The 26,981-nt window shown below is 37.9% G+C and overlaps 3 protein-coding genes across 3 annotated transcripts; 1 reads left to right on the top strand and 2 right to left on the bottom strand.

Moving 5' to 3' along the window:
• On the bottom strand, positions 1–8,995 carry LOC310726439 (collectin-12-like). The gene is made up of 9 exons (XM_083541986.1): positions 8,637–8,995; positions 8,242–8,292; positions 6,917–7,039; positions 5,733–5,819; positions 4,512–5,555; positions 3,069–3,551; positions 1,318–1,463; positions 1,079–1,188; positions 1–684 (listed from the first exon to the last, which is right to left on the bottom strand). The coding sequence occupies exons 1-9, from the start codon at positions 8,641–8,643 to the stop codon at positions 537–539; spliced, it is 2,199 nt and encodes a 732-aa protein (XP_083398112.1). The 5' UTR covers positions 8,644–8,995; the 3' UTR covers positions 1–536.
• A 4,402-nt stretch (positions 8,996–13,397) lies between these two features.
• Positions 13,398–20,185, top strand: tyms (thymidylate synthetase). The gene is made up of 7 exons (XM_083542043.1): positions 13,398–13,673; positions 14,777–14,850; positions 17,146–17,320; positions 18,432–18,533; positions 19,075–19,250; positions 19,693–19,764; positions 19,882–20,185. Exons 1-7 carry the CDS (start codon positions 13,460–13,462, stop codon positions 20,017–20,019), a joined length of 951 nt encoding a protein of 316 aa, XP_083398169.1. The 5' UTR covers positions 13,398–13,459; the 3' UTR covers positions 20,020–20,185.
• An 86-nt stretch (positions 20,186–20,271) lies between these two features.
• enosf1 (enolase superfamily member 1) lies at positions 20,272–26,826 on the bottom strand. Its single transcript, XM_083542037.1, has 15 exons — positions 26,659–26,826; positions 26,331–26,433; positions 24,972–25,087; positions 24,816–24,902; positions 24,553–24,579; positions 24,340–24,412; positions 24,217–24,255; positions 23,440–23,522; positions 23,215–23,337; positions 22,010–22,144; positions 21,844–21,885; positions 21,633–21,762; positions 21,447–21,546; positions 20,739–20,820; positions 20,272–20,521 (listed from the first exon to the last, which is right to left on the bottom strand). The coding sequence occupies exons 1-15, from the start codon at positions 26,797–26,799 to the stop codon at positions 20,414–20,416; spliced, it is 1,389 nt and encodes a 462-aa protein (XP_083398163.1). The 5' UTR covers positions 26,800–26,826; the 3' UTR covers positions 20,272–20,413.
• Positions 26,827–26,981: the final 155 nt, after the last annotated feature.

Below are 26,981 nucleotides of genomic sequence, written 5' to 3' on the forward strand. Positions count from 1 at the left end.
TTATGGTGTAGAATTTACTTTCCTTATTTATTACACATCAGTAATAACTTGGGGGCCGGCAAATATTTTTCCTATTATTGATTTATTTATACTGTAGGTAGTGTATGTGTGGGAAAAAACATGAGCATATATATAAATATATAAAAGAAATGGCAGGTTAGTATTCACAATATAAAACATTTTTTTAGTAAAACTTCAAAATTATATACATATTTTCCATATAGTAATGAGATTACATCATTACAACATTAATGAGCATCTTTACATGTGTTAAGCTCAAAGCTGAGTGGTAATGGCTTCTTGATGATTATGAACTGACTGTCCAGGAATGATTTGATTACATAATATCAGTGGAGAGCAGACATTAAACAGCCCACCTTACCCCAAACACTGCAGCTTACTACTTCTACAATATGGTCTTTCTTTATTTGTCTTCTCTGCATCACCTTCACTTGCCATCTATCTCTAACACAAGCTGCTATGTTGTTTGACCACATTTATCTGGGACACACACTACATCTGCTACACTACAGATTTCAGCTGTTCGCTGCTTTCTCGCAAATGAATCCAAGCTCTTGGTCGCAGTAAAAGTCGTTCCATTTGCCTCCGTGAACGAGGCCTGCACAGTCCTCTCCTTCATCATGCCCGTGGTGCCAGTTATCAGGCTGACCAGGCCTCCACTTCCTACATGAAAACACCCACAAACAAGCAATTATAATGTAGCCAACGTCCTAAGGCTCCATCTCAGCTAAAACCAGTGTTTAGATAGACATTCATTTACATTTCCAGCATTTTGTAGATTCCCTTATCCAGAGCTACATTTATCTCATTTATACAACTGAGCAGCTATTGGGTTAAGGGCCTTGCTCAGGGGTCTAGCTTGTTGTAGCTGGGATCTGAACTCTTGCTTTAACCACTAAAATTCCACCTCGAAAAAATAACACGTATGGCATTTGGCAGACGCCCTTATCCAGAGTGACTTAAAAAATAGCAGTTAAGGGTTAAGGGCCTTGCTCAAGAGCCCAGGAGTGGCTTGGAGACCACTAAGCTACCACCTCCCCTTCCAAGGTATACTTACGTGAAAGTAGGCTCTGAGCCATCCACCCACTGCCAAACATTCTCCTTTTGTCGATCTGTCAACCCCAACCAGAAAAACCCTCTACCAACTGTGTGGAGAAGTAACCAGTCCTGAGGATAGAACACATTACATATTCGTACTGTAACATGACCGTATAGTCTATGAGCTCTTCCTTGAGCAAAACGTTTCTGAAACTGTAGGAATCCAACCCAGAATGTTTAAATGCTTTCTCCTCTCACCTGCTCTTCATTACCGTTGATGATGACCATGGATGAAGACATACTATTACACTTTTGAAAAGCATTGTCAAAAGTCAGTGTTTGAGTAGAGAAGAAGTAACAGCTGTTCAGGAACCATACCCAGTCATCAGGGCAGACATCTCCACCTATATAACAAGCACACACACAGCTCTGATGTGGGTATAGTGTGTTTACATCAGTGCCTATTTACACCACCCGTTTTGACAGTGTCATCCACATTGATTGTGTCTAACTGGTTTCATCAGACAGGAAGTAGCAGATTGTGTGGGTGTGTATATGTGCATCGAAGATTGCAATGCTTAGTGTGTAATTATGTCTGTATCTAATCAAACGAAATGGCGAGTACTAATTATGTCCTTTTCTAACAATATTTGGACAGGATATCTCAGTACATAAACATCAGTCTGTAAATACTTTTTCAAATAAAAAGTTTACAGTGTAACAGTAACTGGAAATTAAGCATTGCTCAATCCTCCACAAAACAAAAAACTCCCTCAGCGATGTGGCAACTGAGGACCACTAAATCACCAAGGACAGCGGGTGGATTTTGGTCTGGACTGCAGCTGAACGTTCACTGAAATGTTCTTCATTTTTTCTTTCACCACTTTGTTGCAACAAATGTTCTGCATATTTCTTATTGCTCAGACTGATATCAAACTTTGCTTTTGCCAATTCTTCGATGTATAAAGAATTTAAAGGCAATTGTGCAATATCTTTTGGCACATCTTAAGATTTTATCAAACATTAATGACATCATAGGCTATTTTTCAACTTTGCAGATGTGATTTGTTCAAGAGCGCAAATGCAAACCATATCTGAACACTGACAGCTGTAATGCTTAGGGGATTCTGCTTTATTCCAGTCTCCTCACTAAGGATACACTGAAGCCAAAATCAAGGCTCCGAAAAAAAAACAATAACCCAGGTTCCAGTCTTTTATTTCCACCTTCCATTATGATATGCTTCTTTGATAAAGCTACTAAGAATGACATTGCGCATTTCCACTCAAACGTCCAAGTTGTATAGAAGTACTACGAATAAAATCACTGAATTACTGAATCACATTATTCTACTAGTTTTCCAGATGTTCTGTATGACAAGTTTCAGCGGTGGACAGTAGAGAAAGTAAATGTTTTACTGTACTTAAGTAGTTTTTTCGTGTATCTGTACTTGCTCTGATTTGAACTTGTTTCGATCGCCAGTTGATGGTATTTACTGACAAACGTACAGTTCAGCATCAGTTCAACAGCAAGCAGTACATTTTAAGAGGTTTTTTTAAGGTGAAAAGAAGGGTTTGGGCTCATGATAATTTTAATAGACAATCAGTCGTTCTATCAGTAGACTGGTGTGCTGAGAGTAACAGAGTCTTTTAACATAAACTGAGTTGATTAAGCAAATAGTCTTGTGACAAACATGATGATAAACATTATAGACATAATAAATCATAGTACTTTGGATACATACACGTTTGTACTTTTACTCAAGTGAAAGTTTAAAGGCAGCACTTATGCTGGAGTAATATTTTACCTACTATATCTCTACTTTAACTTAACTACATGTACTTTGTCCACCACTGACAAGCTCTAGAGTTTCATTTAATAGTTGCATCTGGCTCAGATTGATTGTAAACCTATAGAAGGAATAGCTGCTGTACCAATATCTGTCTTTTGCAATGAACTTCTTTTTAAAATGTGTGATTAAACCTCGCTGCCTATGTGTAATGTGTCTCACCTAACAGAGAGCGCATAGCAACTAGTGGTAAAGCTCCTTCTGGTGGGACAGGTATCGTTGGAAATGAAGCTACATTTCCTGGTAACCCTGGTGGTCCGGGAGGTCCCATAGGCCCTGGTAATCCCATAGGTCCTGGCTCCCCTACAGGACCAATTGGTCCACGTATTCCCAGTGGCCCTTGAGAACCCAGGGGCCCTGGCATCCCATCTTTGCCTGGCAGTCCAGGTGTGCCAGGCTCTCCCTTTGTGCCTTGTGGTCCTGCACGGCCTCCTGAACCTCTTGAGCCCTTTGATCCCAGGCTACCACGAGGTCCTTGCATACCTGGGATACCTGAAAAACCAGGAGGGCCAGCGCTTCCTTTTTCACCCTGAGAGCCTGGAGCACCTGACTCGCCTTTATCACCTCTCTCACCTTTCTGACCGGGAGAACCGACTTCACCAGCAAGGCCTTTTTCACCACGGGGGCCTCTTGGACCAGGAGGGCCTAAAATAGCAATAGAAGAATAATTGAACTGGTTGTTATGAGGGTTAGTTAGGAAATTGTGGTTTTCACAACTGAGTAAAGGCTCACCATTGTGGTGTTTTCAACAACTAGAAGAATTTCCATTTGCACAATTCAACGCATTCCAATCGACCTTCCTTACAGAAGTTTAGTTTCTAATATGCATCTCTCATAGATGCATTTAAGATATACTTTATGTACAGAGATTAGAATTTAGCAATCAGCTATATGTTGAGTGAGAAGAGTCCATAATTTTTTTTAAAGTACGGTGTGGTCCAAAAGTACTGGAACGGCACATTTTTTTTGTTTTGCTATAAACTAAAAAAAAATATCTGAGACAACATATCAGAATATCAGCATTGCATGTTTGATATTTACATCTAGGTGTGCTAAACTATTTAAAAGATGGCACCTTTTGCTGCCAAAAAAGACAAACCAACATGAAAACTAGAGAGATGCCAATGGGAGAAAAGCAAATCCTTCATGCTAAGAAAAGACTATTTGCATAGACCTTAAGCACAGTAAATAAAACAATTTCTGGAAAAAAACAAACACTGATGTACTAAAAAAACCTGAAACAGTTCAGCCAAAGGAAACATTAGTAGTTGTTGAAAGAAACATTGTACGAAAACCCCCGAAAGACTTCCCGCTCAGCTAAAAAATTGGGTGGTCTACAATTAAAAGTGCCACAAATGCATGTTAATATCAGGAAATAAAAACAGAAAATTCAATCTTTGAGCCTAAATGTATAATTTGATCTCAAACACAAATGTATTCATTGTAAACAACAAAAAAAACTGTTCTTGCACTCACTCGTGTCCGTCATGTGCCTCAAAAAGAGTTTCTTGTCCTCCCAAATTTTTTAATTAGAATAAACTTTAAGGTATAAACTGACAGATAACTTTGATAATGCGTGAGTTTCTAGCCTGCATAATTTCATACCTTGTAATACTGTAAAATTGGTGATTAGCTGAGAGTGCTTGGTGTCCACGAGCTTCATTTCTTCCATGATAATGGAAAGACTGCTGACTTCTTTGTCTAGCCGAGCTGAAAGGTCATCCTGCTGCAACTTCAGAGCAGACCCATCTGCGTGTGTCTCAGCCAGGGTCCTGTTTAAATTCAGCAGGAGATCTGAATGTTGCCCCACTGTGTCCGAGCAGCTCCTTAAAGCACCGAGTTCTCCGTTCACTCCCCCCAGCATCCACGTGGTATAGCTCACATTTCCTGTGACCCTGTTAATGTTTTCTTCTGCTGTATCCAGCCTTTCCTCTATTCTATCGAAGCGAGCACTTGTTCGGCTGCCATAATCCAGTTGCTGTTCCTGTAGCTCTCTCAAGTTCGCTGCGTTACCATCGCTGAGCATGCTTATGTTGAGAATTTGATTTAAGATGCTAGCTAGCCGCACGTTTGCCTCCCCCAATCCATGCACAGTGTCCAGAACTTGGGTGGATGCATTAAATTCAGCTTTTTCCAGATTCGTGGTTTTTTCCTTAATCCAGTCCTCTATGCTGCCCACTAGCTGCGTCTCCCGCCGCAGATTTAGCACGTCGTTATAGGTACTCTGCGCATTCATGTCTGCGACTTCCAGTGTGCGCTGCAGTGCTGCTGTGATAGCGTCCTGCTGCATTTGTGTGAAGTTGAGACGGTCAATGGAAAACTGGAGCATGCGCTGTGCGTTGGTGTGCGTCTGCAGGTTTCGCTGAAGCCGCACAGTGTCCCGCTGCAGCACAGGTGTGTTTGCGGCAACCGAGAAGAGTGTAGCGTTAGCAAAATGCAGCGCGCCGGCATGGGCGTTTAGCTGCGAGTGTAAATATGCCTGCACCGAAAGCACATCTTGTGATGATGATCGGAGCTGCTGCAAAACAGCAGCATTCCTGTTGACAGAGTCGGAGGCAGCGGCGAGCTTTTGACGCAACACTTTTAAACCTGAACGAAACATCTGCAGCTCACTGGATGTGTTCTTCAACTTCATACCAGATTCGTCATCTGATACAGGCATACGGAATCAATCGAAAAACATTAGACAAGGGAAAAATTAGAGGGGGAAAGAAAATAAAGGGTTTTGACAGATAAAAATGTATATATTCTAAATTGATTAATGGACAACAAAGACTTCTTGATTGAAATTCTAAATGTTTAGTATTACAGTACATTAGAACTTACCTATCTTCCTTACATCGGTCTCCATAGCACTGATTTTGCCCTCATAGTTGTGCATTCCCTTTGTAACACCATCCACTTTCTGTACCACTAAAAGGATCAGTCAAAGATCAAAGTTATTTGATATTTCTTATGGATGATCAGAAATTTGAATAGCATTTACACATATATGCTCAAGGGACTATGATTTTACACTCGTTTTTGAAAGTTCTGTCGTACTATTAATGAAAACGACTTTGGTTACTTGTTTTGCGTCAGTTTGAGGTAAACGCCAATATTATTTGATGTTACAAACCTTAACATGAACCTAACATTTAGCAACGTGTAATACACCCATTACAAAACATTTCCCATAAATGAAAAAAAAAAAAAAAATATATATATATATATATATATATATATATATATATATATATATATATATATATATATATATATATATATATAAAGTGTCAAATAGTGTTTAGCCTGGCTTAAACACTACATTACATGGCCAAGTTGGATCCATGCTAATGGCTTTGATCTTTGGTCAAACTATTAGCAGTTTCTCTCTCTCTCTCTCTCTCTCTCTCTCTCTCTCTCTCTCTCTCTCTCTCTCTCTCTCTCTCTCTCTCTCACACACACACACACACACACACACACACACACACACACACACACACACATACATAACAGTCACTAAAAAAAAAACATTGTTAAAGAAGATAGGACCATCTGGAAACTAGGAGAACACCGTAAAAAACAAAAAGGTTTACAGATAAGTGACAGTCTTGATTACTAACGTCTGCCTTGTCCTTGCAGGGTCACCAACGGATGTAAGTATTTTGGGTGTACACACACACACACAGACACACACACACACACATTCGCAAAGCTGTGGTTACAGCCACTACAAAACAAATAAACCCACTTTTGTATCCATGGCAAAGAAACAGCACTAAATCCTTATTCTTGGCTGGAATAAGACCCCACAGAAAACACTGCACATGACCTCATTCGCACAGGAACAATCCGAACACGAAATAATATAAACACGCCAATAAAAGTGCAACAGTCTACCCAAACCAAATACATTAAACATAAAACTAACATGAGGCAAGAACTTCAAGATCATTTGCTGACAAAGTTTAGGATTATCCAAAAGATGGACAAGAACACGAGGAATGTGTCACGTGTATGCGTGATACCTTTGTATCCCAGGATGGCTACAGCAATGATGAGAAAGATGCAGAGAATGTACAGAAGGCCTATGGCTGCCTTCAGGGCCCACTCACTCTTACATTTAGTGCACTGAGTTCCCTCCTGAAAACCTGCAATCAGACGTAAGATCTTTACATGTCACTTTGATAATGATCCATGCACAGACAAGAAAATAAACCTGCAGGCAAAAACAAGCAAGTTGAAAATGCTCAGGCCCCCTAATTGCTGCCTCTTTTCATGGGAACACTTCATGGGTCCAGTGATGCTGGTGTTTCAGCTCTCCACTTCAATACCTTATGTCATTTGAATGTTTTTTTTTCCCCCAGGTCTGACATTTTGTACTAAATAAAACCCTGATGACTACAAGTTTTCCTTAAACAATTTCCAAGTTGATTTTTACAAAATTACAAAACCGAGTCAAATATTTAAATGCATTCCGACTCGCAAATCTTTGCAAACCTTACGCGAATTCATTATTAGACATATGAACTCTTGACAAAAGACCAATCGGAGGTATGAGGATGTTAGTTTAAAAAAAATTCAGCAGCTGGGCTTAGTGTTCAACACCTGCAAAACAACTGCATATGGACTGCTGATGCCTTTATGTGTTTAAAATATATTTATTTAAGATATGTATTTCATGTATTCAGTTTGATCAAAGGTTTGTGGACACCTGACCATAAGATTTGTACATGTTTTCTGAAATGTTTTTCACAATTAGCCCCCGTTTGCTGTTATAATACCCTTAACTCTAGTAAGAATAGACTTGTGGTTGTGGAGGTTCCCTGGTGGTCTATTGGTTAGGATGCGGCGCTCTCACTGCTGTGGCCCGGGTTCGATCCCCGGTCAGAGAACCAACCCCAGCCATTAGGGTTGCACAAGCCTTAGTGCCGGTCCCAAGCCCAGATAAATGGGGAGGGTTGCGTTAGGAAGGGCATCCAGCGTAAAAACATGCCAAATCAAACATGCGGATGGTCCGCTGTGGCGACCCCTAACGTGAGAAGCCGAAATAAAGTTTTAGACTTGTGGTTAGCAAAGTGAGGTACTGATGCAGGATGAGGAGGTTCAGTCAGTGATCCCAAAGGTGTTTAATATCTTGAGGAGCTCAGAGCTCTATAGCAGACCACTCAAGATCTTCCACTCTGTATAAACTGTATAAACCATATCTTCATGGAGCTCGCTTTTGTGCACATTGTCAAGCTGGAACAGGTTTGGGTCTTCAAAGCGAGATGTCCCAAAACTTTTGTCCTTATACAGTAGTTGTATAAAGAATTGTATTGTGTGTATAAAAAAAAAAAAAAGAAGCTCTTACCAAACCTCTTGTACCCAAACGACTGGACGTCCTCTTCTTCAGTGAACTCGTCTTTGAGAAATAAAGAATAAAGGAGAGAGAGAGAGAGAGAGAGAGAGAGAGAGAGAGAGAGAGAGAGAGAGAGAGAGAGAGAGAGAGAACAACATAATATCACCATATCTTATGCACATTCGCCCTGCCAAACAACTTCCCAATGACACAATAACATGCAACAGCTTTCAGGGCTACTGATGAATATCCCTACTGCGTCTAAATGAGAAAACATCACACGCCGCGCTGTCAATATCTACCAGATGTTCAACAGCAGGCGATCTCGCGCGCACGCACAAACGCACGCGCGTAAACAACTAAATGCATGTCCTTATGTCCTGTGCATGAAATGTACCGCGTCTCACCTTTCATCGCGCTCGATATTCAGCGAAAAACCTCGCAGTTTGGCACAAAAATTGGAATAACAAAACAGTTTTTGACGTCTCGAAAAAACTCAAATCAGTTTACCCTCCATGATTTGAAAGAAAAAAGCGTCTTTCCCTGCTTTACTGCTAGTCCTGGGGGGAGAAAAAAGTTTCAGTCCAACCAATTTTCCGTGCTTTCATTATGGAAATTTCCAGTGCTTCCTGTCTAACATTCTACTGAAGCATTTCTAATATTTCAGCTCGAAAATAAAGTACGCCTCAATCCCATCACTGCTCCACACCAGCACTGATCTCGTCTAGCAGTGGTACTGTGACATAGGGTTGCCAGATCCGCGAGGAATTAACCCATGACAATACAAACCAACTATCTCACCGAGCAACCCCAAGAAAACCAAAATAAATACAGTATTAAATTAGCACTTTCCAAGTTTGCTTTGTAGAATTCAATATGTATATTTATATTAAGTTTGTAATCCAGCATACCAGTGTAGATTTATGTATTGCTAGAGACTCAAAGCACTTTTGTACGTCGCTCTGGATAAGGTCATCTGCTAATGCTAATGTTAATGTTAATGTAAATGTAAATGTAAGTATTGTGTATTGAAATCCTAAATGTCATTCAAACCCCTTGTTTTATACGGAAATCCTAAAATCCTAAATGCACTATAATATTGTTTTGTTTCTTGTTTTCTCGTGATCACGACTTCATTTTCTCGTGATCGCGACCGAATTTTTTAGCTAAAACAAAATGTGTTTTCTCGTTACCTCGACGTAACAAAACTGCTCATCAGGGAAAACACACATCATTCACCTTAATTCTTAAAATTCTGTAAAGCTGCTGTGAGACAATGTCCGTTGTGAAAAGCGCTATAGAAATAAATTAGAACTTGAACTCAATGATTTGCGCATGCGCAGTACACGGATGTAAGCGTTTGTCAGACATTTCAGTGTGGACGAAAGTGTGAAAGTGGAGCGTTTTTAGACGCTGTTTTCAAATTTGTCCAGATGAATGTAAACATAGTCTTGAATACACACAGGGCTAACATGACTCAGGTGGAAACAATAGGAGAATAAAGAGGGACACTGAGGCAAAATGACAGGGAAACACAAGGACAGCAAATACAAAAAAACTAACAAAAAATAAACTGGAAACCTAACAGGATCCTAACAGAAATTGTCAGATTTAAACAGATTTGGGCTGCTTAGTTCCAGTGAAGGACAATTGTAAAAAGTACATCATACAAAGACATTTTAGATGTGTGCTTCTAAAATTCCAGCAGTTTGGGGAAAAATAATATCATAATAGCTGAGGCTCAAGTGCTATGTACACGATTTTGGCTATATAGTGTATATTATTTGAGAACTATAACACTTACAATAGTTTACAATGTTATAGAAGCTGATTGTTTTCATTCAGAATAACTATGAATAGTCACATGCACTAAATTTGTTTACCTTTAATTTGTTCCTGAAACCATGTATATACAGAAACCATATGTGAGGTATCAGTACTCTTTTGTAAAAACATGCTCTGGCAACACGGCCGTGCAATTCCTCGCACCACACTTACGCCATACTGGATGGACCATGTGACCCATGAAGCTGCCAAGTGCGCGAAGGTTGAAGGGATTTGGTGATATAGTTGTTTGGCGTGGCTCAGGATTACATTACCAAACCCCAGTGGAGCTTCAACCTCAGGTCAAACATCTGCAAACCATTAAGATACATTTCAAAGCTTTCAGTTAGTGCGCCTGAACGGAGGCCAAACATCCTGAAAGTAATAGGAAATGCGCATTTTAGAGTGCGGAAATCCAAGTAATCCATGGTGTACCCAGTTACCTTGACACATACACACACATACACACACATAGACACTTTCTTGCATACACAGGTACTCCTACCCTGCAACAATGCAGGTTAATTTCTAGATCTGCAAACAACTAACTGCAGATGATTTGCCAAACATGCTGTTTTAAGAATGATCATTGAAGTTAGACTTCAATGCCTTCATAGAAAACTCCCTGCTGGTCCTGATCAGGGGGCTTTCAACCCTTTTGGCTGTAGAGCGCAATATGGAGTCTCGGTTTACAAAGTCAACAAATGTCAGCAGGATTTCATTCAGGTCGCAGGCAGGCACACCCAGTTCTGTTTATATGAATAGGCTCTTCAAAAATGACAATTATTTGCACATTATTGTTATTTTATGTGCTCATTTGATAAGCATCATATAATAGACCGATATAGTGCACTTTTAAAAAGGGTGTTTTGTTTACCAGTTACATTATATTGACATCTGGGCATCACAGCCAAATGTAATTCTTCCCCAAAATGTTACAAGTTGGAATGGCACAATTATCTAATATGTCTTCATATGCTAAAGCATCACAATTTCCATGCACTGAAATTAAGCAGTTCAAATATGGTCCAGCATGAGAGGCCACTGTGCATGAAGAAATTTTTGGCAGGTAATTGTGAAATTAAGTTTCCTGCACAAAGTCCTGACCTCAACTACATTGTCGGCAATGGGAAGAGCTAGAGCGCTGTTACGTCCCAGTCTAGGGTTGGGGCGCACAGTGTGATTGAAGGCAAGGGGTATATATAGGTGGATGGAAGTGTATTTGGTAAACGTGTGATGGGGGAATGGAAACACAAACACAGGGGTATCGTAAAACGGAAGGTATATTGATGTACAAGACAGCATGGGGACAGACTTCAGGGTGGACCAATAGCAAAATAATAAACCAAAAAGCACTTTTAACAAATACTAACTACCTACAAATAAAACCCATAAGAAAGACCAAACACTTTCCTATCTCCCTCACCAAAAACAGGGAACAAACTCACACCCAAGAGAAATGGCAGCCACACCTCTACTACCGGTGAACAAAACAACAAATATGTACATATATTTTACAGGTATAATACAGTGAGGTAAACACGGACCAAAATGAGACAGGGCAAACTCAGAGTCAGAATGGGCGTAGGTCAGTAACAGGAAATCACAAAATCTTGGGACAGAATTACGATCAAAGAGATCGTATTCGAAGAGAATTGTATTGTATGCGGTGTGTATTTGTGTGCAGGTGCCATCCCGAGACATGCCAAGTTTTCTCAACCTACATCAGTGCCAGATCTTGCTAATTCTCTGGTGGGTAAATAATGCAAATGCCCACAGCCACTAGAAGAAGGCTTTCTTAGAAGTGTGAAGATTACTACATCAACAAAAAGGGACTAAATCTAGAATAAGAAGCTCGATAAGCACATAAGGGCATCATCGGTCAGGTGTTTACATTATTTGGAGTGCCTTAATGAACCACATGATTTTACCTTAGCTACATTGCTACATTGCTGCATTACACTTTTCCATTCTCTGATAGAAAAACATTTATACACCATTTCTTTGCAATTGGATGCTGAATATGTTCATGAGGAGTGGCTAATGATTGAAAGTGATGTACATTTGTTTGTTTTTTTGTTTTGTTTTTTGCATTATAAGGTGTAGGTTCATGTGACTAAGCTTTGCATAATACTGATTGTTTAGCACCTCTGTCTTTCACAAAAACATTTAGGATTTGAGCTGTGAATGCATCACAAAAACAATGGAATGCTAGTTGAGGCTGATATTACATACACACACTGTCTAGTAATCCTAAAAAAAGCTTCAGTTAATGTTTCTATCATACGTCTGCATTATGTTTAAATAATATGTGATTTCTGGTTTGATTGAGGTTTAACGTAGTGGATCCACCCATGTTTTAGAATCATAATTGACCAGTATCTGTCCAAGGTTTATTAGAGCTCCTTGGCACAGTAGCTAATCAGAGTGGAGCTTTAGGTAAATAATTCAGTGAAACTTAAAGTGTGTTGAAAAAGCTTGACTTCAGTGGATTTTCTCTTTTTTTCACATTGTACAATTAATAAAGAAGACATTCAAAGATGTACTTTCTTCTTCTTTTTTTGACAGCTATTGGCATTCTCCCAGTCAGCCACATGAGGTCGCCACCTACAATGGTTTTCCAACCATTTTGCGAAGTTCCCAAAGTGCTGAGTACTTGTTGGCTGCTTTGCCTTCACTCTGCAGTCCAATTCATCCCATAACATCTCATCTGGATTTAGATCGGGTAAAAGTGGAGGCCGGGCCATCTTATGTGGCACTCCATCACTACTTTTCTTGAAAAAAAAAATGTCTGTTACATAACCTATAGGTGTGTTTAGGGTCGTTCTCCTGTTGGAAAACAAATGATGGTCCCAGTAAGTGTAAACTAGATGGTATGGCATGTCACTGCAAAGAAAAAGTCTGTTTAAAGATCTAATCTTCAATTTCAACTCATCAGATCAAAAGACAATTTTACACTTCTCTAATGCCCAATGCCATATATATATATATATATATATATAGTGTTCCTTTTTGTATTTTTTTTAATTTAGGCATTGGGCATTAGAGAAGTGGAAAATTGAAATTAAAAATTATAAATAAAAAAAATACATATATATATATATATATATATATATATATATATATATATATATATAGTGTTCTTTTTGTATTTTTTAAATTTAGCATTATTATTTATTACTCTTAGTTAGCTTATTTTTACTATTCCTATTATAATTTGGAAGTTGACTCATCACGTGATTCCCAGCAGGCCAATCAGAAGGCTTCCCGCGAACCGCTGACACGTACAACGAAAGCAGTAATCTCATTGGATGATGTTATCCATTGCGTCACCTCCGAACAAAAAAACAAAAACCCGCGAGTATTAAATTCAAGCAGTTCACTTGATCGCTGCTCAGGAACAAAAATGCCGGCCACGAGTGACATACTTTCAAGTGGAAAGTGCACCTCAGCAGGGGAGAAGGTTCCAGCAGATCCATCTCCATTCTCTCTGTTCTGTGATGAACGTGGCTATCTGAACCAGATTCAATACATTCTGCAGAATGGAGTGAAAAAGGGAGATCGTACCGGAACCGGAGTGGTGTCTGTGTTCGGGTTACAGGCCAGATACAGCCTGAGAGGTGGGGCATGTTCACTTTATATCTCTTACACTTTATTACATTATGCTTTATTACATTATGCAGCAGGAAGCAGCATTTCTCCTCTAACGACCCACAATCTGCACATCACCTACTATATTTAGACTGGGACTCAACCACTGGGCCATAGGGATAGAATACCTTTTTTTAAACTTTATTTGTACTTCTATTTTATATATACTTTCATTTTTTATATATGCAAATTTCTGATGTTTTTTCTTTGTATCTATAAATAAAACTCCTACTGATTCCCAATTATGGGGACTTCCATTTGAATTACACAATGCCAGTCAAAAATTTGGACAAATCTTCTCCTTTATTGGTTTTTCTTATCTCCCTTTTTTTTTTTTTTTTTTTTTTTTTTATATATACACTATACAATAACAGTGAAGACATCCAAACTATGAAAGAACACGTATAGAATTTTGTAGTCAAAAGATGAATAACTCTTGCATTTTCTCAACCAGCCACATGAGGTCGCCACCTGGAATGGTTTTACTACAATCTTGAGGCGTTCCCAGAGGTTGTTGAGTCCTTGTTGGCTGCTTTTCATTCACTCTCTTGTCCATCCCAAACCATCTCATCTGAATATAGACCGAGTGACTGCATTATGCAAATGATGCAAATCTATGTAAATATAATTTGTGAATCTGATGAGAGAATGCTGAGTATGCTAAGCTGTTGTCAAAGAAAAATGTAGCTATAATCTAAAGTATAAAACATATTCTGGGTTGTTTAACACATTTTTGTTTATTATGTAATTTTATAGGTGTTCTTTCATAGTTTGAATAGTGGGGAAAGGCCACTAAGAGGAGGAGGCATGTCCAAACCTTTGACTTGTACTGCATGTCATTTAATATCAAGTTCAATTCAATTAATGATTAAATTATATAATTTGTATAATAGTGTTATGCATGTTATTGCACATGCTAAACATTACTGTTAACATTCATACTATTATTCCTGACAATGTGAGCCAATATTATGACCTCCAAATGCATACTTTTCATTATGTTTGAGCTTTCTTAGATGTTTAAACCATAAAACTTTTGTTTGTTTGTTTTATCAATTTTTCAATAATTTAGATCAGTTTCCTTTGCTAACAACCAAACGTGTTTTCTGGAAAGGGATTTTGGAGGAGTTATTGTGGTTCATAAAGGTAAGTGGTTATTTCTTGCGTTTTTTTTTTTTTTTGTCATATTAGCATTAATATTAGAAATATGACAAAGTTATGAGTAATAATGCATTTTTGTAATGTGTTCAGTTGGATTATTATTATTTTTTTTTTTTATCTCTAGATTATAATTTGTTCCATTTACAAATAATTAGATTTGTTTTTGTTTTTTTTCCAATCCTTTTATGAATTATATAAAGAATGCAAAAAATATCTACATATTCATGCATTGCAAGTGAAGTAAATTAAAGGAAAGTCCAATAGAAATGTTGTGTACTTTTCAAACTCTGGTGCAATAGTCAATATTTCTTCTTTATTTTATATATATAGACATATGTTGGTTAATAACCACATGTCAGACTTACTACTTCTTTATTTTGATCTACCAATGAAGAAAAATCCAGCTGAAAAACAAAAGTAATATCTAATAATTTAAAATATTTCAAATACAAAAAAAATTACAACACTCTGGTTGCATAAGTCTGCACACCCGTTCATAATGGGGGTCCTAACTGTCCCCAGACTTATTTGAAAAATAGAAAATCAGGCCTGTAGATAATTAGCATACACCTGCTATCAATTAAAGTGATTCTGATTGAAACCAGATAAGTCTACTGCTGTAGTGATTGCTTGAATGTTCGGGCAATTCTGCTAAGAGCCATGGGCCACAAAGAGCTGTCGAATAAACTGCGAGAATAAATTGTTAAAAGGTATAATATATAAGATATAAATTAATATCAAAGGCACTAAATGTACCATGGAATACTGTCAAAATGATCATCAATAAATGGAGAAAATGTGGCACCACAGGAACCTCTGAAGTTAATGAGATGACTAAGAGAAGCCGGTATGAGCAAGGCCAATCGATTAATTCAAAATGTGTAATGGTCTAATAAAACAATGGTTGATCATCCTAAAAGGAATGTTTGATCATTAAAGGAACATCATCCAAGAAACACTATACCGACAGTGAAGAATGATGGGGCCTAGCATCATGCTTTGAGGCTGCTTTTCCTTAGCTGGCCAAGGGCACTTGCCAATATAGATGGGAAAATTCATAGTTCCAAATACCAAGATATTTTGGCACAAACCTGCAAATAAAGAGGGATTTTACATTTCAACATGGCAAGGAACCAAAGCACACAAAATAAATAAAGACAATGGCAAATGACAAAAGGATAATCGTGGAAAAGGCCCAGCAAGGGCCCACACCTCAAACCCCACCACCCTAAAAAATAAACGGAAAAGAGACATACACATGAGATCCCATTGCAGTTTGAAGTTTGCAAAGGAGCATGAGATAAATTCCACTGTCTAGATGTGTGAAGTTAATAAAGACTTATTCACAATGACTTAAGCATTAGTTAGTAGGTGTCTTCAGACTTATGCAATCAGGGTTTTTTTTTTTTTTTGTATTTAAAATGTCCCTAATTATTACATATTTATTTTTCTCTCTAGTTCTGTTTGTTGGAATATTGCATTAAAGATGTAACAAGTCTGACATTTATGTTTGTCTTTTTTTTTCTTCTTTTTTTAAACCTACACTTTTCATAAGGGTTTCTAGACTTTTTGTCTACTGCATTGATTATGTGAAAAATTATATACAATTATTTAAAACAATATTCATAGATAGTTTGAGTACAAGTTTTTATTAGTAGTATTTAACTTAAATCTACTTCCAGAATGTTTGTTTGCATTTGGTTTGGCTTCTTGTCAGTCATGTTATTGACCTACAGCTAATACCTGTTCACATTCTTCTAGTTGCATATTTGTATTATTTTATAATTTTTTTGTCCACTTGGCAATGATTGCAAAAGGTCTTTGCATAGGAAGTCTTCATGATCCATCATAGGTTTTAAGGGTGGAACTTTTGTACATGGCTTCTAATCAACTATACCAATGTAACCATTAAACACACTTTGGCTTAGAGAATTCGAAAAATGGGGTTGACTCGGTCCTACCTTTGCATTAGATGACAGTTGGCAACTAATAGTTCATTGTCTGTAATATTTTCTGCAAGAAGGTATGAGCTTCAGACTAATATTAACAAAGCAAACACTCAGCTGCTATTGTTTGGTTTTTCTATAGGTTCAATCCGCATGAACGGCTGAAATGGTGCTTGAATTGCATGCTCTCCTCCAACTGGTTATATATATATATATATATATATATATATATATATATATATATATATATATATATATATATATATATATATATATATATATATGCATGAGTTACCAATAGATGGCAGCAATCTGACACAGATCTTTCTTGTAGGGGTCGACAAATGCGAAAGAGCTTTCAGAGAAAGGTGTGAAGATTTGGGATGCAAACGGCTCAAGGGAGTTTCTGGATAAGAATGGATTCACCGAGCGTGAGGAAGGAGACTTGGGCCCTGTGTATGGCTTTCAGTGGAGACACTTTGGAGCAGAGTACAAAGACATGCATACGGGTGGGTAAACCGTCTATAATAAAACTATTACAGCATTCACTGAACAGGCATAACATTATGACCACCTGCTTAATACTGTGTTGGTCCCCCTTTTGCTGCAAAAACAGTCCTGACTCATCGAGTATTAACAGCATTAACTTCCTCAGCGATTTGAGCTACAGGAGCTCGTCTTTTGGATCAGACCACATGGACCAGCCTTCGCTAAACCACCTGCTTCAGTGAGCTTTGACCCTTTTGACGTCCATGACCCTGTTGGTTCATTACTGTTCCTTCCTTGGACCACTTTTTATAGATACAGACCACTACAGACCAGTAACATCCCCCAAGAGCTGCAGTTTTGGGGATGCTCTGACCCAGTCGTCTAGACATCAAAATGTAACCCTTGTCAAACTCAAATCCTTACGATTGCCCATTTTTCCTGCTTTTATCACATCTTTGTGGAAAATTCACATTATTCACATCTTTGTGGAAATAAATCCAATGTAAATGATTAATCTAGAGAACGCACAACAAAAATGCATATTATTACTCATAACTTTGTCATATTTCTGATATTAATGCTAATATGACAAAAAAGGCAAGAAATAACCACTTACCTTTATGAACCACAATAATTCCTTTAAAATCCCTTTCCAGAAAACACGTTTGGTTGTTCGCAACTTTGAGGGCACTTTCACTTGTCATAATGTTATAATGTTATGCCTGGTGGGTGTAAAAAACATCTACAGTATCAATCACTTAAACTGACTTAAAGCACAAGTATGGCCAGAGAAATAATTAGTTTACAAGTGGAAAAAAAAACATGATCATATTGTATTTTATCTGTAAATACATACAATATTTGGATCATGCATTATTTGGGATAGAAATGGCCCAACATATCTGTGCAGTTTTATAGTGATTTCAGCGAATAAATACATATTAAATGTATTAACATTTGTTGGGAAGATTATTTACTGATTTGTTTGGTGATGCCAACATATAGGCATAAAATCTTGTTTGATTAAAGTCCTAGAACTGAATAAAAAGTGATTAATCGGAGTGTAAAACAGGAAGTACTTTAACTTCTACTTATGTTGTAGTCAATACTAAGTCTGACTCATGTTACCAGATTACTCTGGGCAAGGTGTTGACCAGTTGCAGAAAGTCATCGACACCATCAAATCCAATCCTGAGGACAGGAGAATCATCATGTGTGCTTGGAATCCTAAAGGTACAGATTTTGAGTCTATATAGTATCTCATGTGTGGTGTATGAGTTCCTATGAAGTCATTAACAAAATTCAACCTGTGCGTTTGCTTTATGGGATCTCGGTGGAGATTCTAAAATCCAATAGAAAATTTTGTATGGAAGAAGTGGTTCAGCCTGTTTTCATTAAATGCATCGTTCAACCCAAGCAACCTAGGTACCTTTTTTTGCCTTAAGAAAAAATATAAAAAATATTGCCTTAAAAAAAATATATGTATATGCAGACAACCATTTTCACAGTAGCTCGGTGATATAAGACTTGTCTGCACATGGAGTGCTTTGAATTCTTTGATGCAGGGAAACTTGCTTTGATTCAACTTTCCATAAGAGCAAAGTCATATATTTTCAAGAACACATCCTGTATCAAATGCAGCATTTATTCTTTTCACATACGTGTTTTCTACACAGAGATTTAAAGAATGCTGGAGTTCATATTTCGAAGGCCAGTCAACATTTCATTTCAACGTTTAAAAAAAAAAAAAAGTGATTTCCGTTCCTCTTTTCAGATTTGCCCTTGATGGCTCTTCCACCCTGTCATGCTTTGTGCCAGTTTTACGTCTCGGATGGTGAGCTGTCATGTCAGTTATACCAACGTTCAGGAGACATCGGACTGGGTGTCCCCTTTAACATTGCCAGCTATGCCCTACTTACGTACATGATCGCCCATATCACAGGACTCAAGGTATAAACACACACTAATTATACAGTAAAAGATGTCCTTAAAGATTATATTTGAGTATTTAATAAAAGCCCAATGATTTAGCATTTTAGTTTTACTTTTAAAAACAGCATTTTTACTGAATATTGATGAGTTCTGTTAACGTATAACAATAACCATTATACAAACTGTCAAGGAAGCCATTAATCTTACTAAAAGAATTATTGTTGGTTATAAACTATACAAAAAAAAAAAGTCAAATATTTTTGAAGTTTTATTTCAGGCTATTGTGTTACTCTCATGTTAAGTCTGAATCCTTTCAGTTGGTTCAGTTGCTCATTTGTGCAGGTTTAACTGCACCATCTTCATTGATTCCACTGTTGTAGCCTAATAAATACTGTCTCATTGCTGTTCCTTTAGTGTGTATTATGCATTGTTTTTATTATCTTTCCCTGATCCTATTCAGCCTGGTGATTTTGTACACACTCTTGGTGATGCCCACATCTACCTGAACCACATTGAGCCTCTTAAAGTGCAGGTGAGGTGGATATTATATTTAGTATGTGAATATAATTACATATGTGTGTGTGTGTGCGCGCACAACCAGCACGTAAATTAGTTTTTATTGGGTTTTTTTTCCCTTCCACCTCAATAGCTTCAAAGGGAACCACGTCCTTTTCCCAAACTGAAGATTCTTCGCAACGTGGAGCGTGTCGATGATTTCAGAGCTGAGGATTTTGAGATATGTGACTATGATCCATACCCCACAATCAAGATGCAGATGGCAGTTTGAACAATATAGCCTCTGGGTCCATGTAAAAACACATTCCTTTGTACGTCTAATTTTCTGTTTGACTCGTCCTATTGTTTTGAAGATGTGTATATATGTGTTCATGTAAAATATTTGGTGAAATGGTTTTAATGTAAAATTTCAAATAAACACTCCAACACCCCTAAAACTCGGTGTACCATTTCGTTTTAATATAACTGAATTTAATATGCTTCAGTATGAAAGTCTGAAACAGGCAGAGTAAACAGGATTCCATTTTTTTATTGAAATCCTTTGCATGATTTAATTGCACATGTTTTTGCAATGGTCACATAATCAACAGAAATATAAATCCCATCCCAACCTTTCATTGTTGATTTCAAGAAAAGATTTTTTTGTTTAATCAGCAGGTAGTTCCTCAGAATATTGGTGTATCTGCCCCCAGAATGCATCTCCACACCTCTCCACGAGGAAACTGATATTTCTGCACTGATGCCTCCAAAAACTCACAGGAGAATCCAGGATCCTAATAGGACCCAAAGCAGCCATAAAAAACTCGATTAGAATGTTAAAAACCTCCTGAGTAAAATCAGTGAACATTTAAATCTGAATCACACGTGCGTTATGCTAATCACAAATAAATGCCCATCTGTTGTGCAGAACAATTTAAAGATGCTTTTGCAAACATGAAGTGGATGAACTGTCACAAGCCTTCTGTTTTATAGTGTGTAAACTTGACTCACCTTAGGAGGAATGTAGTGTGCGTTTCTTATTACGGTAGGACTTTGGAAATGCTCGTGAAGATGGTCCACATATTCGCACATCCTTTGGTACAGAACAGGGAGCGAATGAAAAACTGAACACCACACTACAGTACAATAGGTTTATTAATGGTGGTGTATGTTTTAGTTTAAACCGATATTTCCCAAATACTCTGGGTTTACTACTAGAGTGCACAGTAAATGTTCAATCTTACATTCTGGTCCATAAATATTAGGACAAACAATTTCGGGTCATTTTGAAGCATCTATTTCAGTTGTATGGTCTTCCAGGCCTAAAGTTCTGTAGAGTATTCTGCGTTTTTCAAGATTTGACCACTACTTGATTTTTATTGAAGGGCAACCAAATGCAAATTCAATATATGACCTTTCATCTCCTTAAATATGACTTAATTTGGCTGTAATTTGACAAACTAATGATCGACCTGGCCACAAATCTAAATGGATTTCTACAATGTCCAGTTTCTACTGATATACATTTAATCACTACATTCTAACAACTATAGTTAAGGTATGTTAAAGTAGCTTCCAGTCTAGCCAATGAATCAAATGTACACTAACCTCCAATTAAAAAGAATTACACAATTTTTAAGTGTGTGGTATGCACTCTGCGTATCTTACACCCACATAAAGGTCTATACGTTTACATCATTTATCTACTCATCTGCTCACCTGTTGTCCAAGCTGGCGGACACTGAAATATAGTCAAACAGAATGAGATGCTGGACAAGCTCACAAAGACCCACTCCGCCAGCATGAGGACACACCGGAACTGGAAAAAAAATTCACACAAAACCCCATGGATTTATTAAAAGCTCAAACAAGCAAACAATCCAAAACATTGAAAAGAGAGCTCACCTTTAAACTTGGCAGCCATTAACATGATGGCGAGGTTTTCGTTGACGCTGCCCACCCTACAGCTGTCGATCTGAACAAACTGCAGCGCAGACGCTTGCAGGAACTGCTTAAACATCACCCTGTTATGGCACTATCACAAAAATAATACACACAGTTAATCACTCATTCAACCTCTCACACGAAGTACAAGCATTTAATCAAACACACCAACCTGTTCTCCAGTGGCAACTCCAATACCCAAAGGTGCAAGAGCCTGAAACACAGATATATCATTGATAACTCTCTGTAGATCTGAGGCTATATAAAGAATAGGGTTCGAATCGATAACTGACACTTTCTCATTGCTATTCCCACACATGCTGACACTTATTGATTACCTTTGAGATGGCAGCATGCCCAAGGATGTCATCCGGAGAGGTGGGTTCTTCAATCCACAGTGGACGGAACTCTGCTAGCCTGCTTACCCAAGAAATGGCCTCACTGACATCCCATCGTTGGTTGGCGTCAATCATCTAACAATTGTAAGGACACAAGTCACTGAACTGTTTCAAATTTCAGGATCTTTTTTTGAGATATAGGTCTTGTAGGTGCAGGAGAAGTTTTTTTTTTTTTTGTCAAGCTGAATAAACCTTATAATCGACTTCCTTTAAATGAGTAAATGCTTGTGAATGCTAAATTATATCACACGTACACTCTTCTGAATCCAGTAAAAAAGCAAGGCCAGTTCCTTTGTTTCTGCTATACACTGAAGCTATTTGCATTGGAGATTTAATCACGACAAATACGTCTAGATTTAAAAACAACACTAAGGAAAAGGCGTCAGTATCTCGTCTTGGACATTAGTTTTATATAAAGTATTACATAATGCAAAAAATTTTTCAACTCTGTTACACTGACAAACAAAACATCCCTGTTTTAAAGAATTGAGTTTAAAAGATGTGCTCTATTCATGGTTTTCTTTTCCTAAGAAGAAATTTTTTTTTTTACCTTTCCCATCATGTTGCAAGTCTAATAAACTTTCTTTCGACTTCTCCTGTTAGGGGTCGCCACAGCGGATCCTCCGCACGGTTGATTTGGCACATGTTTTTACGCTGGATGCTCTTCCAAATGCAACCCTCCCCAATTTATCCGGGCTTGGGACCGGCACTGAAAATGGCTGGGGTTGGTTCCCTGACTGGGGATCAAACCCGGGCCGCAGCAGTGAGAGCGCCGCATCCTAACCACTAGACCACCAGGGAACCTTTAGCCAAGTCTAATGCTTCTGCAAATTTAGCATAGGAATCTGATGTTTCTAATTCACAAGAAAATCCCCACTTTTTTTTTTTTTTTTTTACTTCTATAGCACTGAAAGCACATGCAAATCCCTGCATTATTACTATATTATAACACCAAAGTGGATATTTGAGCAGATGCTGGTGCAGTCCGAACGAAGATCTGGCCACTTCTAAATGGCTAATACATTTTTTTTGTGGAAAACCTGAAGATTATACGATATGAATTACAGTACACAAAGTATGCAATATGAATGACATATATTAAAATACAATAATAATAATATCTAGTTTAGAATGTTGGAAATTACCAGCAGATTTTCTGGGCCGATCATGTTTCGAATGAGCTTGCATCTGCGAATGTCATCCTGCAAGTCGGCCCCTACTTTCACTTTAAACCTGGTCCATCCTTCGCCTAGTGCAGTAGAACACAGCTACACACACATACACAGGTATAATTAACCTGCCTACATATGCATCCTTGCATTTTTTATCCTGCAGCATCTCTCATTAGTCCATGATCAAAACACACACACCTGGGTGAGCTGTTCGTCTGAATATCCTAGCCAGGCACAAGATGTGGTGTAGGCTGGATAGCCTTCCTTCAGCATCTGGTCCTCTACAAGGTTCAAAGGTGTCATCATGTCATTATTAATGTAACTTGCTGATATGGTTGCATGGTATGGTCTGCATGGCAAGACCTTGCTTTGTGACTGCTTAATCCCGATTGAGTGCACACACAGTTTAAGCCACTATATACACTTCATACTAGGCGATATAAGATAATCCATGCAAAACAATAATTGGAAAATGTGCCTATAATAATTGTGTAACAAAAATATGTTTATCGCGTTGGTTGTCTCATGCAAGGGATCTCTTCATTTAAACAAGGATGATTCTGTACAACCCTGGAGCATTAAAATGACTGAAGAAACAAATGCCCAAAAATGCTGCAGGTTTCCAATCTCCAAACATGACAAACATATTGAAATAGCTGAACCACGTTGCATCAACTAGTTCGACAACCAAAAAATAAATCATAGGTTAGCTATATTTTCATCTCAGCTTATAAATAAATGAAGTTACATTGGTCTTTTCATCTTAGTCATAAAACTTTTAAAATATTATGTTTTACATTGCAAATGTGAACCTAAAGCCTAAATTTCAATTATAAATGGGAGCTCCAGGTGGGTGGTAAAGGATTGAAACACAAGCTGACGCCATGTTTGTTTCTATCAAATTACGCGTGTATGTGATAACCAGCATCCAGTAAATATCTGTGCTATCCAAACCTCAGTACAAGAGATTCCTACCTCTCTGCTGCTTTCCCTTGTTGGCTTTTTCCAGGATATCTATTTCCAGATAGATAGAGAGAGAGAAAGCTTTATAAGCCAAAAATGTTCTGGGTAAATATCATTTAATAATAATGACCTCACCTAATGCTTCCTGCTCGGTGAGCGCATCAGTGATGTAAGTGAAATCTATACAGCGGATGAGCTGTCGTGGGTCCTGTGAACACACACACATACTCCCAATCAAATCCCTCTTGACCTTGTCACAGTATCTAATACAGTCAAACAAACAAAGCTGAGACACACTTTTTTGATGTATATACTAGATACCGAAGTTACAGTGTCATATGATCTTACCATGTCCACGAGGAGCTTCCAAAGGGGCTGTATTAAAAAAAAAAAAATTATAATAATAATTATGTGTATGTAACAAAATCTAGAAAAAAAAAAATCTAGAGGTCACAGATATTTAAACTTATATTAAGATAAATGTAATTGTCTCAATGATCTTGAAGAAGGATTACAAGAAACTTCATGGTATCGTTCTGGCATAAAACTGCAGTAGTTAAAAATGTATTTAAAAAAAAAAAGAAAATGATGCATGAACTGAAATGTTTTACCTTTCCCTCTGCACGTGCCCACATATCCCAGACTGCATTGAGGATGGCGGCCGTTGCCAGCTGAATGACTCCCTTCTCTGGACCAATCTGGCACAAAGTAAAGTCAGTATCGGTGGGTCGGACTTTGCAAATGAACTCACATGCTCGGCTACTTACCCATCTCATCTGTCCATCATTTGCCAGGAGTCTGTAGAATCCTCTAAAGTCACTCACAATCTCCTTCAGTGTTTTTCCAATCACCACAGTTGACAAGGTCTCTACTGCACACACAACTACACAGAGACATGAGAATATACATAATAATATATTATGTTAATTCTGAGAGTAACAAACATGACCTATGTTTAATTTTTGTGACATTTACATTTAGATCTTGACTTCTCTGAGTCATTTTCATGCACATTCTCCCCATGTTCTCTAATTACTTTCAACCTCCCAAACATGAAAGGTGTGTATGGTGGCCTGCAATGAACTGGCATCTCATTTGGGGTGTGCTCCCACCATAATCATAAACAGGTTCATGAAAAATGGTTTTACTGGTTACAATAGGCATTGTACTAATATGAATGAAAACTGTAATAGTCCTTATTGGTTTCCACTGGTAATTAATTTTTCCTTTTATTAATGGCTTGTTATGTTTAGTGGATAAGGACCAAAAGATCACCATCTTAGACTAAAAAAAACATTAAACATCCAGATACAAAATACATTTCCACATGTGCACAAACACTACCAAACAGAAATCATTTGATAAAAGTTTTAATGGTTAAAAGCTGATATTTTGTCATTTGTATTTATAGTAAAACCACAGGACGTTCTATGATGTTTTTTTAATAGTGTTTTTTTTCCAGCAGGGATCACACACATACACTGATCAGGCATAACATTATGACCACCTGTCTTATATTGTGTTGGTTGCAAAAAAATAAGCGTTTTTGAGCTACAGGAGCTCGTCTGTAGGATCAGACCACGCGGGACAGTCTTCGCTCCCCACGTGCATCAGTGAGTCTCGGCCGCCCATGACCATGTCTCCGGTTCACCACTGTTCCTTCCTTGGATCACTTTTGATAGATACTGAGCACTGCAGAGTGGAAAACACCTGACAAGAGCTGCAGTTTCGTCTATTTGTCCATGGTCAAACTCGCTCAAATACTTATGCTTGCCCATTTTTCCTGCTTCGAACACATTAACTTTGAGGACAAAATGTTCACTCGCTGCCTAATATATCCCATGATTCAGTGTAATTCAGTCACCGGTCTTTATGTCATAATGTTGTGCCTAGTCGGTGTATGTACATACATATATATATTTTTATTTGATATGAGTTGCCTACAGTATAATAAAAAAATTTTTAGATGCTTTTTTGTGTGAAGCAATATAATCATTACCACGTGGGGGCGCCTTTTAACAGCTTAAAATGAAAGCTACAGAAACAGGAAGCAGAAAGCTGTTTTCCACAATATCCCAAGCTTCATTAAATACAATAAAAGCAGGTATAATATTGCTAAAGCTCACCGATTTCAGTGCCTCTTCCCACCGTGAAGGTCAAACCAAATCCTTTCAGACTAGTATCTGTATCGAGGACTACATAAGCTGTAGAGTAGTCCGGGTCGGTGTGCTGAAGAGGGTCACATGACACAAAGCATAACCAGTCCAAAAGATTATCAGTGTATTGGAAACAGTGGGAAACCGATCTCAACTCGATCATTAACCCAAACAGCATTAAAAAAAAAAAAAAAACACGTGTATATTAATGCATCTCTCAATTTTTAGCAGAATTGGTTAAGTAGTTATGTCGTGTAAAACCTGCAAACGTGACACACGGTTGTGGTTATATACGCACCATAGCGTCTGACCCATGCTGCTCCAGAGACGTGGGGAATCTCACGTCACTTACTGTCACCTTTGTGATTTTTGCTTGCAACATTTTCAACGTCGTTTCAGTTTGAACTCCTTTGGGGAACCAGGTGAACTTGGAGCTCATATCCCGCCCCTTCTAGGCGATGATTGGCTGGACTTTAGACGTCTGGAATACTGGATGGATGCACATGACTATATTGTTGAGCTTTTTCCCTTTGTAAAACTCTTAACTCACCAGTTTTGCCTGCTATCAACTCATCACTGGATTCAAAACAAGAAAAACACAATGTACTCTACACTAAACTA

This window comes from Silurus aristotelis (assembly GCF_946808225.1).
Source record: "Silurus aristotelis genome assembly, chromosome: 5".
Classification (NCBI taxonomy): Eukaryota; Metazoa; Chordata; class Actinopteri; order Siluriformes; family Siluridae; genus Silurus; species Silurus aristotelis.

Bases quoted from the DNA above. Each gene is read 5' to 3' on its own strand.
- LOC310726439 (XM_083541986.1), bottom strand. The intron at 3,552-4,511 runs GTATGAAATTAT...TTGCTATTTTAG, and splicing joins CAATTTTACAGTATTACAAG to GCCCTCCTGGTCCAAGAGGC. The intron at 685-1,078 runs GTAAGTATACCT...GTTTTCATGTAG, and splicing joins GGCTCAGAGCCTACTTTCAC to GAAGTGGAGGCCTGGTCAGC.
- tyms (XM_083542043.1), top strand. From the start codon at position 13,460: ATGCCGGCCACGAGTGACATACTTTCAAGTGGAAAGTGCACCTCAGCA. The intron at 14,851-17,145 runs GTAAGTGGTTAT...TCTTTCTTGTAG, and splicing joins AGTTATTGTGGTTCATAAAG to GGGTCGACAAATGCGAAAGA. The intron at 19,765-19,881 runs GTGAGGTGGATA...CCACCTCAATAG, and splicing joins TTGAGCCTCTTAAAGTGCAG to CTTCAAAGGGAACCACGTCC.
- enosf1 (XM_083542037.1), bottom strand. From the start codon at position 26,799: ATGAGCTCCAAGTTCACCTGGTTCCCCAAAGGAGTTCAAACTGAAACG. The intron at 24,413-24,552 runs GTAAGATCATAT...GTGTGTTCACAG, and splicing joins GGAAGCTCCTCGTGGACATG to GACCCACGACAGCTCATCCG. The intron at 21,886-22,009 runs GTAATCAATAAG...TCTGTGTTTCAG, and splicing joins GGCATGCTGCCATCTCAAAG to GCTCTTGCACCTTTGGGTAT.